This window comes from Danio aesculapii, chromosome 7, assembly GCF_903798145.1.
Source record: "Danio aesculapii chromosome 7, fDanAes4.1, whole genome shotgun sequence".
Classification (NCBI taxonomy): Eukaryota; Metazoa; Chordata; class Actinopteri; order Cypriniformes; family Danionidae; genus Danio; species Danio aesculapii.
Window position 1 is genome coordinate 53515431 of NC_079441.1, and position 16446 is coordinate 53531876.

Sequence of the window (16446 nt, forward strand, 5' to 3'; positions counted from 1 at the left end):
GCAGGCCTTAAATGAGGAACCAGGAAATATGATGGTCCTTTCCATGTTAGCTCAGTAGCTGTAAAAAATAAAGGTAAGATATGTGAACAAATAACGTGATTTTTCGCAAATGAGTCAGGAACACACACTGTTTTGCACCCCATAAACACAATCTAACCTTAAAAAAACATTGTGGACCCCCCCTTTAAGAAACGTTTAACATATTTTGGAACAGTAAACATGTCAGGCTAAATAATTCAAATAAATCATTGCTTTGTGCTATCTTCATTAGTTTTAAAACACAGATTTATTTATAACTAAAAAGGCATCTTTGGATATCTTTCATTTCTTTGGATATATTATGGATGGTTTTCCCAGTGATGGGTTGCAGCTGGAAGGGCATCCGCTGCGTAAAATATATGCTGGATAAATTGGTGGTTCATTCCGCTGTGGTGACTCCAGATTAATTAAGGCACTAAGCCGAAAGGAAAATGAATGAATTTTGGATAGTAGGCTGACCAATAGCTTTTTATGTGGATGGTCATTTTCTGCTGGAGATACTGTTGCCCTAAAAAAAATCAATAAAAGACATTAAAAAATGTGTTTATATATACCATATGAACGACATAATAGAGTTTTCCAAACCACGAGAAACCTTAAAACCGGTTATCATCCCATGCCTACTCTTCTTAACTGCATAAATGAATGTGAATGAATATGAGTGTGTTTGTTCAGGTCTACTACTCTCTCTGGAGGAGGCTGCTGAAGGCTTTCTGGTGGATGGTGGTGGCCTACACTATGGTCGTGCTCATTGCGATTTACACCTTCCAGTTCGAGGACTTTCCAGGCTATTGGGGAAACTTCACTGGATTCACAGAACAACAGTATGTCTCTACCTTTTTTTAGCTCAAATTTGGGCTGATGTGATATTTACATGTGATTTTTCAGGTTTTTTATTTTTAATAAACTTGCAACAATTTCATTGGGGTATTGTGTGTAGAATTTTGAGGAAATCAATTAATTTAATCCATTTTGGAATAAGACTGTTACATAAAAAATGTGGAAAAAGTGAAGCGCTATGAATACGTTCCACATGCACTGTAACTTCCTTCCTTCCTTTAACCTTCCTGGGTTCAGAAATGTTATGTGAGTAAATGATAATGCAGTTTTCATTTTTATGTCGATTTCTTGTTAATTCGAATTGTGAGCATGTGGTTCTCTATCTTCAGGTTGGCAGACATGGGACTGGAGACGTTTAAACTGTCTGAACTCTTCACCAGTATTGTGATCCCGGGCTTCTTCCTGTTGGCCTGCATATTGCAGCTGCACTACTTCCATAAACCCTTCATGAAGATCACAGACCTGGAGAACGTCTCTCCCATCCACAGGCATGAGCAATACATTCACACGCAATCATTTAGCAGTAACTGTTGTGAGATAGCCATGTATCTTCACAGTGGAGAATATTTTTATTATTTATTATTTTTATGATTTTCATTGAGTCTTGTTGTGTGTTCATCACTGTTAAATGCTTCATTTGAAACAAGGTAATTTCTTCCAGTGGGGAGGAGCTGGAAAGGTTGTCATAGCAATGTGCTGTTTACTCTGGACACTGATGCGCTAAGCAACTAAAATTGCTTTTCTTTATTTGTTTATTCAGGGAAACTCAGGTATGTACTCACAAAAGTAAAAAATAAGTCTTTATCCCTGTCAAAATATGTACTCTCACATGTTTATGTGCTAACAGTCGAACCGAATGTATGTCATAAAAGAAATCTTAAATCTAAAAATCAGTTTTAATGACTTTTTTACAGTCAGCCACCGATCAAAATGAACATAGCAAAGTACCTCAGAATGTGATATTTATTAGAAAGAAAACTCAGAAATTGTAATTATTTATACATTTATGAAAAACAAGTGCTAAAGACAATATGAAGGTAATATGTGGCAGTTACAATTTGAATGATACAACAGCAACTGTCTGATGATGATGACAGACAAGTAGTGGTGAAAAGATATACAGATAAAGCATACTCTTCTAAAATTACTTAAAGTTCACATGAACTGGAAGTTGTGACCATTTTTTTGTATTGTGATGCAGTTCCTAGAGAATATTAAATGAGAAAACAGTGGGCGTGGCTAGTTTTTTCAATTGTGAGCTAGTTAGATGTAGTAAAGTAACGTAGACTAACCATGTTCCGTACACTTTTTGCTATTTAGTGCACTTAAACGACCACTCCTCCGTCATTGAAAGCCACATAAGCATGTTTGTGTGTTCATTCTCTGGGTGAATACCTATTGCACAATCCAAATTTTGATTGATGCCTTTTGGACCAGTAGTTTTTGAGAAAAGAGGGCAAAAGTACCACCTCCGCATGTGTACGGAAGATGATAGGTATTAACGGTGTTCCGTACATTATTAAAATAAGTGTTCTGTACAGGGCGCATAACTTTAATTCACTGGCAAAAATGGGCATTATTTTATTGAGTCTTATTAAAAACTTATGTCAGAATATACTGTTATTGTGTTTAACTTGAAGTTAATGATATATTTAATGGCTCTTTTATGAAAGTTTGAAACGAAATAGCTTCACAATCATTTCATTTTTATATCATGTTTATTTTATTACAGCATGACAATTTAAAATATTAAAACATTAAATTCATGCAAATTAACGCTAACTTGACTGACTTTTTATGAATATAAACATCATCAATGCACAAACATGATCAAAACAGCGTTTGCAGCCTGTCTCTCAGGCTCTCTCTGGCGGAGAGTTGCGGCATGTGGTCATCATTACCCACAACTGACGTTTAAATATCCCCATTTCAAAGCATTTATTCAACAAAAGATAATTTATTTAACAATTTGTGATAACATAACATTCACTTTATAAAGACTAATACTGTGTGATGCATAAATTAAATGCAAATGCATATTGCCATTGCTTTAAATGTCTCCCCTTCAAGGCGACACTTGCCCCTTTAGCTTGCCCACTGTCTATTTTCCAGCATGTTAGGTGGACGTAGCAAACTTCCTGAATTTACTCAGAAAAATATAGTAGGAAGGTCTCTGTTGTACTTGGGGTTGAAAGAGTGAGAAATAAAGATTACACTGATATATAGCTTGCCTACTATCCGTATTTATTCAGAAATTAGCGTTAAAAGGTAATCTGTACGGAACATTGTTGTGTACGGAATATGGTTAGTCTACGTTAGGCGTTTCATTCAGAAAGATTGGGAAAGGATTTTAGAAGAGTTATTACAACCCAACAGACACCTCCTCCTCACCCTTTCTGTTTGTTGTCAAAACTGACAGCTGGAGGGGTGTGGTTAAATATGCTAGCCACACCCAATATGTCAGGCAGACGTAATCTGACAATTTAACTGAAAAAAAAAACAAGAAATGCATTTTCGGATTCATCTGTTGAACTGCATCCCAATCATCACTAAGGGTCTGATCACTCCAAACGCGCTTTATGCATTGAGAGGCACCCTTTTTGAATGATTTACTAATGTTCGTGAGCGTTTTTGTATACTGCTTATGTGCCCTGCGCACCTCGCGTTTTAACCGCTTGCTGCACCTTGCGTTTTTGCCCTTGTGCGCCATGCACGTGCAGTTGAAAAAAGTCAACTCTGAGCAGAAAAACCACCTAACGTCACTCGTGTCTTTTTCATCCAATCCATCCATCTCTGATTCTCCAGTCAAAGGAAAGCAGAGGCGGGGTTTCTGTTGAAGTGCTGTTGATTGTTAATTATTAAAATTATATTAATATCAACAGCAACACTCTAGCACAATACCCAGCTGATGCAGTCATTGCCTAGTGACATAAAAAAGCGCACCAGGCTTCTTTTTTTCTTGTCAACAAAAAAGGCAGTGTAGTGTTTGGTGTGATTGGCCCCTAATACTGCAGAAGACCTATTGGAACCCGCATGATTTTCATAGAAATCCGTCAAGTTTGGTGAAGGAAAAATCATGGTTTGGGGTTACATTCAGTATGGGGCGTGCGAGAGATCTGCAGAGTGGATGGCACCATCAACAGCCTGAGGTATCGTGCTGCCCATTACATTACAAACCACAGGAGAGGGCAAATTCTTCAGCAGGATACCACTCCTTCTCCTACTTCAGCCTCTACATCAAAGTTCCTGAAAGCAAAGAAGGTCAAGATGCTCCAGGATTGGCCAATTTATTGTGCATGTCTGGATAAGATGGAGGAGTCAGTGAAGATGAATTCAAAGAATCTTGATGAACTTTGGGAGTCCTGCAAGAACACTTTCTTTGCCATTCCAGATGACTTTATTAATAAGTTATTTGAGTCATTGCAGAGATGTATAAATGCAGTCCTCCAAGCTCAAAATAAGCGTAATCTAGAGGCCTTTATCTTTCATATAAGCCACTTCTGATACCAAACGATCAACTAGAAGTCAAGCTATTATTTATTTTTCCTAAAACTTGGAAAATCAACAAGACTTTTGTCAGGTAGTGTACATCAGTGTACAGTCCATCAGACTGATTAGTCTAGCATTTTAAAAACAGTAGAATAGTTTTATGAGAAGTATTATATGAAAAAAAAATTATATATATTAAAAATATATATATAAAAAATATATATATATAATTTTTTTATTTATTTATTTTTTTTCCCAAATAATGTTAAGGAATGAGTAAGGAAATGTTCACAGTATGTCTGATAATATTTTTTCTTCTGGAGAAAGTCTTATTTGTTTTATTTTTGGCTAGGATAAAAGCTGTTTTAAAATTTTTTATAAACATTTTAAGGTCAAAATTATTAGCCCCTTTAAGCTAAATTTTTTCAATAGTCTACAAACCATCGTTATACAATAACTTGCCTAATTACCCTAACCTGACTAGTTAACCTAATTAACCTAGTTTAGCCTTTAAATGTCACTTTAAGCTGTATAAAAGTGTCTTGAAAAATATCTAGTCAAATATTATTTACTGTCATCATGGCAAAGATAAAATAAATCAGTTATTAGAAATGAGTTACTAAAACTATATGTTTAGAAATGTGTTGAAAAAAAATCTTCTCTCCGTTAAACAGAAAGTGGGGTAAAATACACAGGGGGCTCATAATTCTGACTTTAACTGTATATATATATATCAGATGCAAAAACCTCTAAATGCCATCTCAAATTTTCTTCTAAAATTAGCATTTTTATCTGGCTCCTGTGTTTCGGTTCAGTAATATCCATTTTATGGCATAGAATAAGCCCTTTTGTCGTCTTTGAAGTGAAATAACTTGACATAAACAAAGGAGGCTATGAAAAATATTCATTTTCGATGGAAATTTCAGACGGTTTTTGCATCTGAACTCTTCATATTTAAGTGCACATTTTATATCTGATGATCTGATGCAGATTTAAATTAGTCCTTTGCTAAATGTGTAATTAACATGTAAATGAAACATACAGAATTGAATTGAATCAAATTGAATTGAAAATATGTAATTAGGATTTATTTTTGTGATTTTTCCTAACAGGAAGAGAGGTATAGATAATCCAGATTTGGTTCAATCCACAGAAGAAGTGAGGCCTGAGCAGGAAGACCTGATCGTGGATCAGGATGATGATCCATCAGAGGCTGACGGTGAGAGTAATGAAGGCTGCTTCTGTGCCAGTGTAGTTAATATTAGTCAGTAATGCCATACGATCACCCCTAACTTTAATGTGCGTTCTTGCTCTGTTTTCAGAGGCGATACCCACCAAGTGGGGTCTAGTGATGGATAGGCTGATGGTGTTGTCCAGGAAGTTCTCTGACACCTTGACCCACATCCAGAGTTTCATTTGGAGAGTCCTGGAGCTGCACATTGTCAAAATTGTGGCCTTTTTTGTCGTTTGGGTGGCGCTTTTGGAGGTTTGTACTTTTCATACTCTTAGGAGCCATTCACATAGAAAGTGTTTTTTCTCTCTCTAATGTGCTACTATTCTATTGCTTTTCAATGTAAACTGCTTGACAGATATGTATGACCAGTACGCTAGCGTGACCTTTTAAATCAGCACACTTTGACCACTGCGTGTTTTTTAAGACACCATGTGAAGTTAAAAAGAACTTTAACTTTCACATGCAGAGCAGCTCATCACTGTCAGTTCCATGTGGACCAATCAGAAGACGAAACAAATGGAGTGCATTCACACCAGCAGCAAGAGAAGCACATGAGCAGCGATAATTTTAGGCCCTGTTTACACTAATACGTATTAGTTTTAAAACACAAAAGTTTTGCTATGGTTACGCCATCCGTCCACACTACACTGGGGTTTTCGAGCACAGAAAAAGGACAGTTTTGGAAACACTGAAGAGGCCGTTTTCATGTTAAAACGCTGCTGCTCTGTGTCAATGTGGATGGGGGAAAACGGAGACATCTGAAAACGGAGGCATGGCTGCACACATCTGATTGTGGCTTTTTCCTCAATATTAAGTAGCCTACACACAGTTCAGTCCTGCATCCTCTCCTTGTAAGTTCACACTTCGCAAGTTTGTTATGAAAAACAAACTCCCGAGGACAAGTCGGGTAAATCTTCAAAGGGAACAATTGACTTTTTAACCTCATTCACATCACCCTGGCTATGTTGTTTCACTATCTTAAAAATAAAATGAAAACATGATATAACTGCCTATTTTCATTTTGATATTAGCAACTTAACAGACACCAAAAATGTTGAGGCATCATATAGCTACATATTTATATAACCGTCATCTTCATGCATATTTATAAAAAACGGAGCCGATAACATTACTGCCTCCTTTCATTTTCATTGAAAATACGAAACGCACCCTCTCTTTTGCTGAATATCAGTTCCAATAGTCAATAATGGCCATTACAAAAGTATAATGTGCAATAAGTTTATACAATATAGAAAATAAAGGCAAACAAACAGTCAAATGTGCAGAATCAGTGTACGTGGTTACATTAATTAATAAATTAACTTATTTTTGCGGTCAGCCAAAACACGTTACCTGAGAGCAATAGATTCAAAAGTCAAGGAATATGTCGTTAGATATAGACAACAAGATGAATTAAATATCACGTTTAACAAATATAATGAGATTAGATCCAGCTCTCATATGGGTAGATGTGCCAAAAGCACGCTGCAGTGCATGCCAGAGTTAAAATTGATATATTACTTTATATAGTTTTTTATACAATTAATTAAAAAATAAATTAAGTTAAAAAAGGGATATAAAAAAGACAGAATTCAGTAAACATTTAATTAAAAAATATAGATTTATTCTATGTACAGGCATGCATAAGCCGAGAGTATGAATGCAGCGGAAGAATAATAAAGTTTCTCATGAAATCAATTTCTTCTATAATTTTATTTAATTTCAATTACATTACATTACTCAGCTATCTGGAATACTGGTTGGTCAGTCGCAACATTACAAGTTATATTATTCCTAGATAACAACTGATGAATAATGGTACTGTACATCTGGGACCACTTTCCGCTTTGCATCACACTGTCATAACAACCTCTATTTTATCCCTATATTATGTAGGACTTGTCCAAAAAACATTAGTTTTGAAGCTGCTGTGGTGCATCATGCTCTACAAATGCTTCTGGTGTAGATACGCTGATGCGCTGATCACACACCACTTACGCTTGCAGTGTCAAACCAGCATTATATTAAGGCTGATTCATAAGCTGCAGTTATTTCTGTAGTTTTTCTGCACTCCAGATAACCAGCCATCTGCTTCTGCTCTAGTTATGAGGTGATCATATGTCAGTGTTTCACACTCCGCTCCCATTGTTTTCTTCATTCACAGCCGTCTGCAATGAACCTGGTGCTGGTGGTGCTGTGGACTTTCGCAATGCCGTACGGCCGCTTCAGAGCCATGGCCTCCTGTCTGTCCACCATCTGGGTTTGTGTCATCATTGTCTGCAAGATGCTGTATCAGCTCAGTGTGGTCAACCCGGCGGAGTACTCCAACAACTGCACAGTGGTCAGACATACACACACACTTTATACATTCTTATTTGCTAGAGTAAGCATGGCTGTTTTGGTTTTAGGGATTGGTGATATACGAATAATTTTGTTAGAACAAAATGTAAATATGAATTATGGAATTTTTCCACAATTATAAAAAATATTAAAAATAAAGTAACATTTGCTAAATAAAGTCATAATTTTGAGGAAAAAGTCATAATTTTGAGTTTATATGTCAGAATTTTATTAATTAATGAAACCATTTTTTCCATTTAATGCATTAGCAAAAATCATTTTTAGATCTTTAAGTCTGCTTTTTGGGGGCTGAATAAAAATGTAATCAATAAATCAACCAATCTGTTACGAGAGGAACGCTGACAACAGAGTTAAGGATCCAAATGCTAGTTTATTATGAGAATGGTCTGGCAAGCAATGGTTAAAACAGTGGCAAACAGATGCATGCATTGAATCCAGAGTTGTGGTCAATAAACAGGTGAATGGTCAGTGCAGACAGCAAGCAACATAAACAAACAAAACAAAGCAAGGGTCAAGCAAGGTAAAGGAAATGCGTCGTAATATTCACAATACAGTATAACAAGACTCAGCAACTGGTGTGTGTGTGTGTGTGTGTGTGTGTGTGTGTCTGCTTTAAAAGTCCATGTAATCAGTTCTGAACAGCTTCAGCTGTGTGTGTTAGCAGCGGAAAACTGGAACAGGTGTGAGTGTGTGGTGCATGACAGGATTTGTAGTCCATATTGTGACAGATTTCTTGTCCTCAGTGAAAGTGACTGATTCCCAGCTATCTACAAGCCTGGATTGCTGGTGATTGTGATACAATCAATCAATTTTAATAATTTTTGACCTGTAACAGACTTTCCTGTGCCATCTGTTTGACAAAAACTCATTATCATTTTCACATGTATAATCATTTTCACATATACATATGAAACCTTTCATCAAAGTTGTCCTAAAACTATTAAACAACACTTATACTTGCCTAAGGAAAATTTAGAAAAGCATTTTTGACCCACATCAAAGGTTTACTACTGTACATTTGAGAATCCCATTTGATAATTTATTTGACAATAAATAGGCCCTTAGTATCTAAGGATCCGAATATCTTACAAACTTAAAGATGCCATAGGCTGCATTGATTCAGTATGTTAAATTAGTCTATAATTTCTACATAATAGGTTTGTGGCTATTTATTATCACAGGTATTACCCCTAGAATGTAAAACTTGGTTTTGACCATATGGTCATGAATATTAATGAGTTCTCCCCTGATGCTCCACAGCTTCTGTCAGTGCCTGGCACTCTCTTTAATTGATTAATATCAACCTGTTTAAACATATGTCTCTTATAAAGTTATTGGCAGCATTGGCAATCACAGTGAGAGCTAAGAGATATGACACAATGCATAAACATGCATTCAACACTTCTATTCAGCAGTCTTCGTTTCCTCATTACAAACATGTGCAGCAAATTATGACAATTAACATGTAAAACTAATAAAAAGCATACATTTAAACAGACCTTATGCCACTTCAGGGGGTGATGAATAAATGTATATGATAAACTTACATATTTTTTAAATTATCATTGTTATTATCTCATTAGGAAACGTTGTGGCCAATTAAACAGTGTGTGGGGTGTGCATGTTAATGACCCCGTGTTCTATTCTGATTGGTCTGTTTTCCAATGGGAATTTACAACAATGAAACAATGGTGTTTCAGGCTCACAATATGTCATTTGAATGTGCTGAACTCTTATTATTATAATGTGCTGAACTCAGCTATGCCTAGGTATGTCCAGATTTCTATGGCACCTTTAAAGTGTGGGCATTTTTACTTTGGCTATAAACAACTACCCCAAAACCCATAGCACCCCCAGAACAACCTAGTAACGACATAGCAACATTCTTTGAAACTATTATTATAGCTTTCGCATAAAGCAAAACTCTAATTTTTTTCTCCATAAAAGTCTTTTTAAACACACTCCAATTATTCACTTCCTCCCACACGTGTAGCAAGATTAAAAACAGCAACAGGATTGTGTGATGCTCACGTCTCTGCAGCTCCCCGCTGCTCTCATAAACTTAGCACTAATTAAACAAATACCCTCAAGCATGGATGAAGCTAACGTGTTTAGTCTTGCGTTTTATGGATGTTTGGGGGAAAAAAGTGGATTGTTTCTCTCAGGTGATTTACAAACGCTATGGCCATTCCTCAGGTTGGCTGTTTAATGTTTATCGCCATATAAACAGCCAAACTTTCCTCTTCAGAGTAATTAGCCTGTTCTGCTGACAGGATTTTGCCTCACAGCCTGAAATATGCCTTGCAGACTTTAAATGACCCTTGCGTTTCTTGCCAGCTTGTTTCTTTCCATTCAGTAAGCATGACGTGTCTTAAACAGATGCAACATGAAAGCGAAAAGATATTATTTTGGTAAACATTTCACTCTCAGTTAGGACAGAGGAATAGGAACTTGCTGGGTAATACATCATGTTTACTCTCTCTTTTCATGTCCGTCTGTCCATTTTAGCCAATGGTCAATGAGACCAGTCTAGAACCAGATGAAGTGCTGAACTCCACCCTGTATAGAGCATCTGTGGATCCTGCCGGCTGGTTTGGTGTTAGGAAAGACGACACGGTCCTTGGTTACGTCAAGGTGAGATTTCATGAGATTTATCCATGTAAAATTCAAGACTAAATACATTTATGTAAGTCTTGCTGTGTCCAATTTGCCTACTTATACTTTTATTGAATAAAAAGTATAAAGTTTTGAGTGTAACAGAAGAGTATGCAAGCTTTGGAACATGCTACTTCCTCATTAACAGACCATTATATTGCTTAGTTACATGCCCTTTCAATCATCTCGACACATCATCCACATTTCCTTCATATTTAATGTCTTGCCACACTGAAAAAGCAGCAGCAGGTTAATCTGCCATTCCAGAGTCTTTCATGCAGAGGAATGTCCTCAGGTGTTTGCAGAATTATGCATTAATTAAGTAATGTCCAAAAGCCTCTCTATAAAAGTTCACATTGTTGTTGCAGATTAGTCCTTCAAACATGTTCTCTCCATTTAGCGGTCAGTCTCGCAAGTCCGGCATGTTTGTAGTTTAACACTTTTTTTTTTTCTACTATTTGTAGTTCTAATCAAATTTACATCTAAAGCCCAGTTCACACTACATGACTTTAAACATCGGCAGACCGCTGTGCCGTTCGCACTACATGACTTGATTTTGTGTCTTTAAATCGCTGTGGTGTTCACACTACATAAATGATCCACAAGAGGGTGGTCACACACTACATGATTTGATAACAACTGGTTCCCCAGTTCAAGCTACCAAACTACAGCCAATGAAATTTTGAGGGAGGAGCCATCACACTTGTGTGCTGAAGACATCACTGACAGCGTTTCAAACTTCACTGAAAGCTTTCAAGGGAGCATTTAAAAACATCGTCAATCAGTTGATGCTTCACTCATCTACAAGGTTCAAGTGGATAGATGTGGCTTTAACACTAGAACTACAGAGGCAGTTAGAGTTTTTAATTTTTGTAATTTAAAAAAAAATAAAACTTACATATCTATAATACCCAGACTTTTCCTAAATATCTGTATTTTTTTTTCTAATAGTGTTATTTTAAAAAGATTTCGTTTTTCTACCTTTAGTTACCATAGCGGTCAAAATGACTGCATGCATGTCTGCTACTTTTCCAGTGACTTTAAATATGCATTCTTTTTTAACAACTTCCTGCTAACATAAACGAAACTTTCTGATAGCAAAAACATACATTTTCTTCAGATATGCATTTCAAAACAGCATATTCTGTGCCTTGAAATAGTTCCCTTTTATGAAAGTGCAAATGAAAGCGAGGCCCAGATGTTTACGGGTGTTCTAGTAGCTTAACTAGTAAGCCCAGAGTGAAGCAAGTGCATCGATGCCCATTTTGGCCAGTCACAGACATCTCTGTTGAGCTCCTGAACACAACAGCAATTGACTCTCATTGCGTGCAGCTAGTCACTATGTCTGACTGCACGTGGGGCCTATTGGTCTGGCATTTTTAGCATGCTAGATATTGGATTTTCATCTGCAAGGTGTCAGTGACGTGTCAGCGAGCCTCTTTGATGTGTTGTTTAGTAGTTCATACATAAAGACTGCAGAGTGGAGCTCAAATCGAGCTTAAAATCCTGCAGTGTGAACTAGGCTTAAGATGCCTTTTATTATGGCATATACTACGTAGCTGTTAGAGTACACATGGATCTGTACTTGGAATTTCTACCAGAAATGGAAGACCATATGGATAACGTAATATTCATTTGAACATACTATGATTTTGGCATACAAATCATCGAATACTATTCAGAATGTATAGTTTGCGAATTGTGACACAGCATCTAGAAGTAATACAGCTTAACCTCTTTTAACTTTATTTTCAGTTAATAAAGTGAAAAATCTGGAAACTAAATTTGTGTACTTGCATCCATCTTTAAATGCTTTTTAAAAAGAAATATTAAAAGTTTTAGGTGTACCAATAATGTTTCTGTAAAGATTTAGCTCAAATTATCTCACATCTCACCTAAATTATCATGGAAGTGAAAAATGTTTATATCTTGAAGTGCAAATGAGCTGCTGCTCCACACATACCAGGAGTGGGTGAAGCATTTACAGCTTGAGGTTCAGTTACTCCACCAACATCAAACAAAACACCTATGTGCATTTTAAAGGCTTGCCAATTTAAACTCTTAAAAATATATGTTCTAAGTGCATAGACACAACATGCACAATAAAGCGAAATTAATCTGTTAAAAGTTCTCTTTCACTGGTTATAGCCATCAAAACAAAAAATACAAGTTAACTTAATGTTAATTATGTCTATGAATGTAAAATAATGGGGGTAGACCGACAATTGTGCAACTCAACCAGGAATTATTTTAATCTGATGTGTATGTTTCCAAAAGAAAACATAGCACTACGTAAAGCCTAGTTCACACTACAGGATTTTAAACCTTATTTGAGTCCGATTTGGAAGTTAACCAGCTCATCAACAGTGTGATCGGGGAAAAATCAGTGGGTGCTTGGCACTCTGCAGTCGTTATGTGTGAACTACTGAACAATGCACCAAAGAGGCTCGCTGAAGCGTTGCCAACACCTCGCAGGCAGAAATCCAATAACTAGCATGCTGAATATTCCAGAGCAGTCGGCCGACTCGACCCCATGTGCGGTCAGATGTAGTGATGAGCTGCAGCCAATGAGAGAGCATATCAGCATAAGCTGAATGGCTGAGCTCTCAGGAGCTCAACAGGAACATCTGTGATTGGCCTAAATGGGCATCAATGCACTCACTAGTGCATTGTAGGCTATATTAACAGTGGAACTAGAATTCGGTCATTCTGGCCGTTCTCATATAAGACGTCATATTGTCATGTCAGATTTACAGTTAAAACTTCTATTGAAATATTAAAATTAAGCTTTGAATGTCTGTCATCATATTTTATGACACCATTACCCTAAAAATATCAGCTTTTTTTTTGGTAATACAGCCTATAAATATGTAGCTAAGATACTAGAACACGCAAAAGTCTGGGCCTCTCTTTCACTTTCACTTTCAAACAGGAGCTATTTTGTGGCACAGAATATGCTGTTTTGAAAGATATATCTGAAGTAAATTTATGTTTTAGCTATCAGAAAGTTATGTTTATGTAAGCAGAAAGTTGCTAGACAAAAAAATGCATGCATATTTAAAGTCACGACGAAAAGTAGCAGACATGCATGCAGTCATTTTGACCAATAAGGTAATTAAAGGAAATGCTCAGTTCTTTACTGTTTTGTAATAAAAAAAATAACAAAAGTTAGAAAGAAATAGAAAGATATTTAGGAAATGTCAGGATATTATAGATATGTTAGTTTTATTTCAAATAGTTATTAAATTACAAAAATGGAAAACTCTCTATCTATCCACTTGAACCTTACAGATGAGTGTTTAATCCGCTCAGCTGAGTGATGATGTTTTCAAATGCTCCCTTGAAAGCTTAAAACGCTGTCAGTGATGTCAGCACAGAAGCAGCCAATAGTGTTCAGCTTTTTCTGACAGCTCCCCCCTCAAAATTTCATTGGCTGTGGTTTGGTAGCTTGACTGAGCTGTTGGCGAACGAGTTGTTGTCAGATCATATAGTGTGTGACCCCCCCCCCCCCCCCCCCCCCCCCCCCCCCCCCCCCCCCCCCCCCCCTCTTGTGGATCATTTACGCAGTGTCATGTAGTGTGAACACCACAGCGATTAAAAGACACAATATCAAGTCATGTAGTGTGAACAGCACAGAGATCTGCCGATGTTTAAAATCCTGTAGTGTGAACTAGGCTTTAAAGACATCTGCAGACTTAAATGCAGACAGCATAATGAGGCATCTTTAAATAAATCAAGTGAAAATGAACAAGCATTTTAGGAAGACAATGATCTCAAACACAGTCAAGGACACTCTCAACTGGTTTCAGAGAAAGAAAATGAAGCTGTTAGAATGGCCCAGCCAATCACCTGAACTGAATATAATAGAAAATAAAAACTAAAGATTAGAGTTGAGAGATAAAACCCACAGAACCATTAGGACTTTTACACACTGTTGAATTTTGGGAAAACAAAAATCACACTGAACAATCTATGCGACTCCATTCTCCATAAGAGGCATCTTGAAGCTATCATTACCAAAAAAAAGTATTTTATGAAAGTGTTAAGTACATTTCAGTAGTTCAGTACTTTAACTTTGTGTCATCCCATTGTTATTACACATAAATATTTTTTCTGAATTTATTTTTGTGTGTTATGATTTTTTTTCAATCAAATTCTGGGTCAATTTCATGTCAACAGCTCCTTCAGAAAATATATTTACCAGGAGAAATCTTGACATGTTCAATACTTATTTTACCTTCTGTATGTTTTAATTTAATTGCAAACTTGCTATGTGTTCTGTCCTGTTAGGATCATCTGCTGGTGCTGATGCTGCTGGTGTTTGAGGCAACTGTGTACCGGCACCAGGTTCATCACTACAGACAGCTGCAGCGCTCACCTCCTCCAATCCCAGTCATCTTCCCGCAGGCCACTCGTGACACGCTGGACCAGGGTCTGCTCTACTGCATCAAATACATGCTCAACTACAGCTTCTACAAGTTTGGCCTTGAAGTATGTGTTCTACATAGACCAAATATATCAACTAAACCCTTGTGTATTGTTCAAACTGACTACCCTTTTGTTATGTTTGTGGCTGTTTTTACCCCATTGACTTCTATTATAACCACTTTTTTATTGCAAAGTCTTGACAGCAAATATTCATGCATTCTTGATTTTTGGTGGTTTCCCTTGTTGGAAAGAGGTACAATTAGCCATTTATCATTATCAGTTGGTACAATTAACCCTTTAGATTGGCCTGTGCAAAAAAGTTTTCAAAGGATTTTCCCAAAATATGAGTCAAAATAAGATTTGTCACCAAAAATCATTCCATTTGCGGAAACAAAGAGAAAGTTGTGGTCAAATTAAGACTCAAAATCACCCCTAGACTTGATGAAAACATCTCCAAAAGCACACTAGGGTGGGCAAAAGGACCGTTATGGGGCTTGTTAGATTGAGCACATTAAAAATTTAGATTTTTCCTTCAGAAAACTCCTAATTATTGCTTATTGCTTATAATAAGTAAGGTAGTTGTAACTTTTAGGTTTAAAAAACCCTATTTTGCATTATAGCATTATAAAAGGTCATATTTTGGTTTTGGGAGGTCTCCAACAATGGACTGATATGCATGCAAGGTCAAGGGTCCTATAAAATAAGGCATTAAAATGTAAACTTCTTATACTAATAAATGATGCTATTTTAGTATGATGCATATTAATAAGCAATCAGTAAATAAAAAATGTTCCCTAATCTATAGTGTTACCATCATCTGGATGCAAAAATTTTATTAGAAATTGCCTGGGAAGTTATTATTTTCAAATAATGTTGCTGTTTTTTTTTTATCACAACCACTTCTCAACATTGGTTGCTCAAATGTTAAATCTGATTATAATTTGTGGCATTGCTCCTGCCTCTAGATCTGCTTCCTCATGACTGTGAATGTTATCGGTCAGCGCATGAATTTCCTGGTTATTATCCACGGCTGTTGGTTGGTGGCCATTATGGTGCGGCGACGCAGAGCAAACATAGCCAAGATCTGGTCAAAGTACTGCCTGTTTCTGGTTGTCTTCATGATATACCAGTATGTTCTGTGTGTGGGTATCCCTCCTGCCCTCTGTATAGGTGAGTCAAACCCTCTAATCAATGCACTAGTTGTTATTGTATACTTTATTGTCCCTTTAAGGGGTCCCTTTTTGTGTGGACTCATTTCAGCATAGCCAGATACAATAAAGAACAAAAATCAATCAATCAATCAATCAATCAATCAATCAATCAATCAATCAATTAATCAATCAATTAATCAGTCAATCAAATAATTGATAATAGTGAACATATTGAAAACATTTCTGACT

General features: G+C 36.5%; 1 protein-coding gene across 1 annotated transcript in view; it reads left to right on the top strand.

Annotated features, from left to right (window-relative positions):
* The window catches only part of piezo1 (piezo-type mechanosensitive ion channel component 1), a 242731-nt gene that overhangs the window by 173427 nt on the left and 52858 nt on the right, over window positions 1-16446 (top strand). The window contains exons 15-22 of the mRNA XM_056462167.1: window positions 715-863; window positions 1209-1367; window positions 5481-5587; window positions 5691-5854; window positions 7767-7943; window positions 10472-10597; window positions 14909-15109; window positions 16012-16216. Coding sequence (XP_056318142.1) covers window positions 715-863; window positions 1209-1367; window positions 5481-5587; window positions 5691-5854; window positions 7767-7943; window positions 10472-10597; window positions 14909-15109; window positions 16012-16216 — 1288 coding nt within the window. The remainder of the gene's footprint in view (window positions 1-714; window positions 864-1208; window positions 1368-5480; window positions 5588-5690; window positions 5855-7766; window positions 7944-10471; window positions 10598-14908; window positions 15110-16011; window positions 16217-16446) is intronic.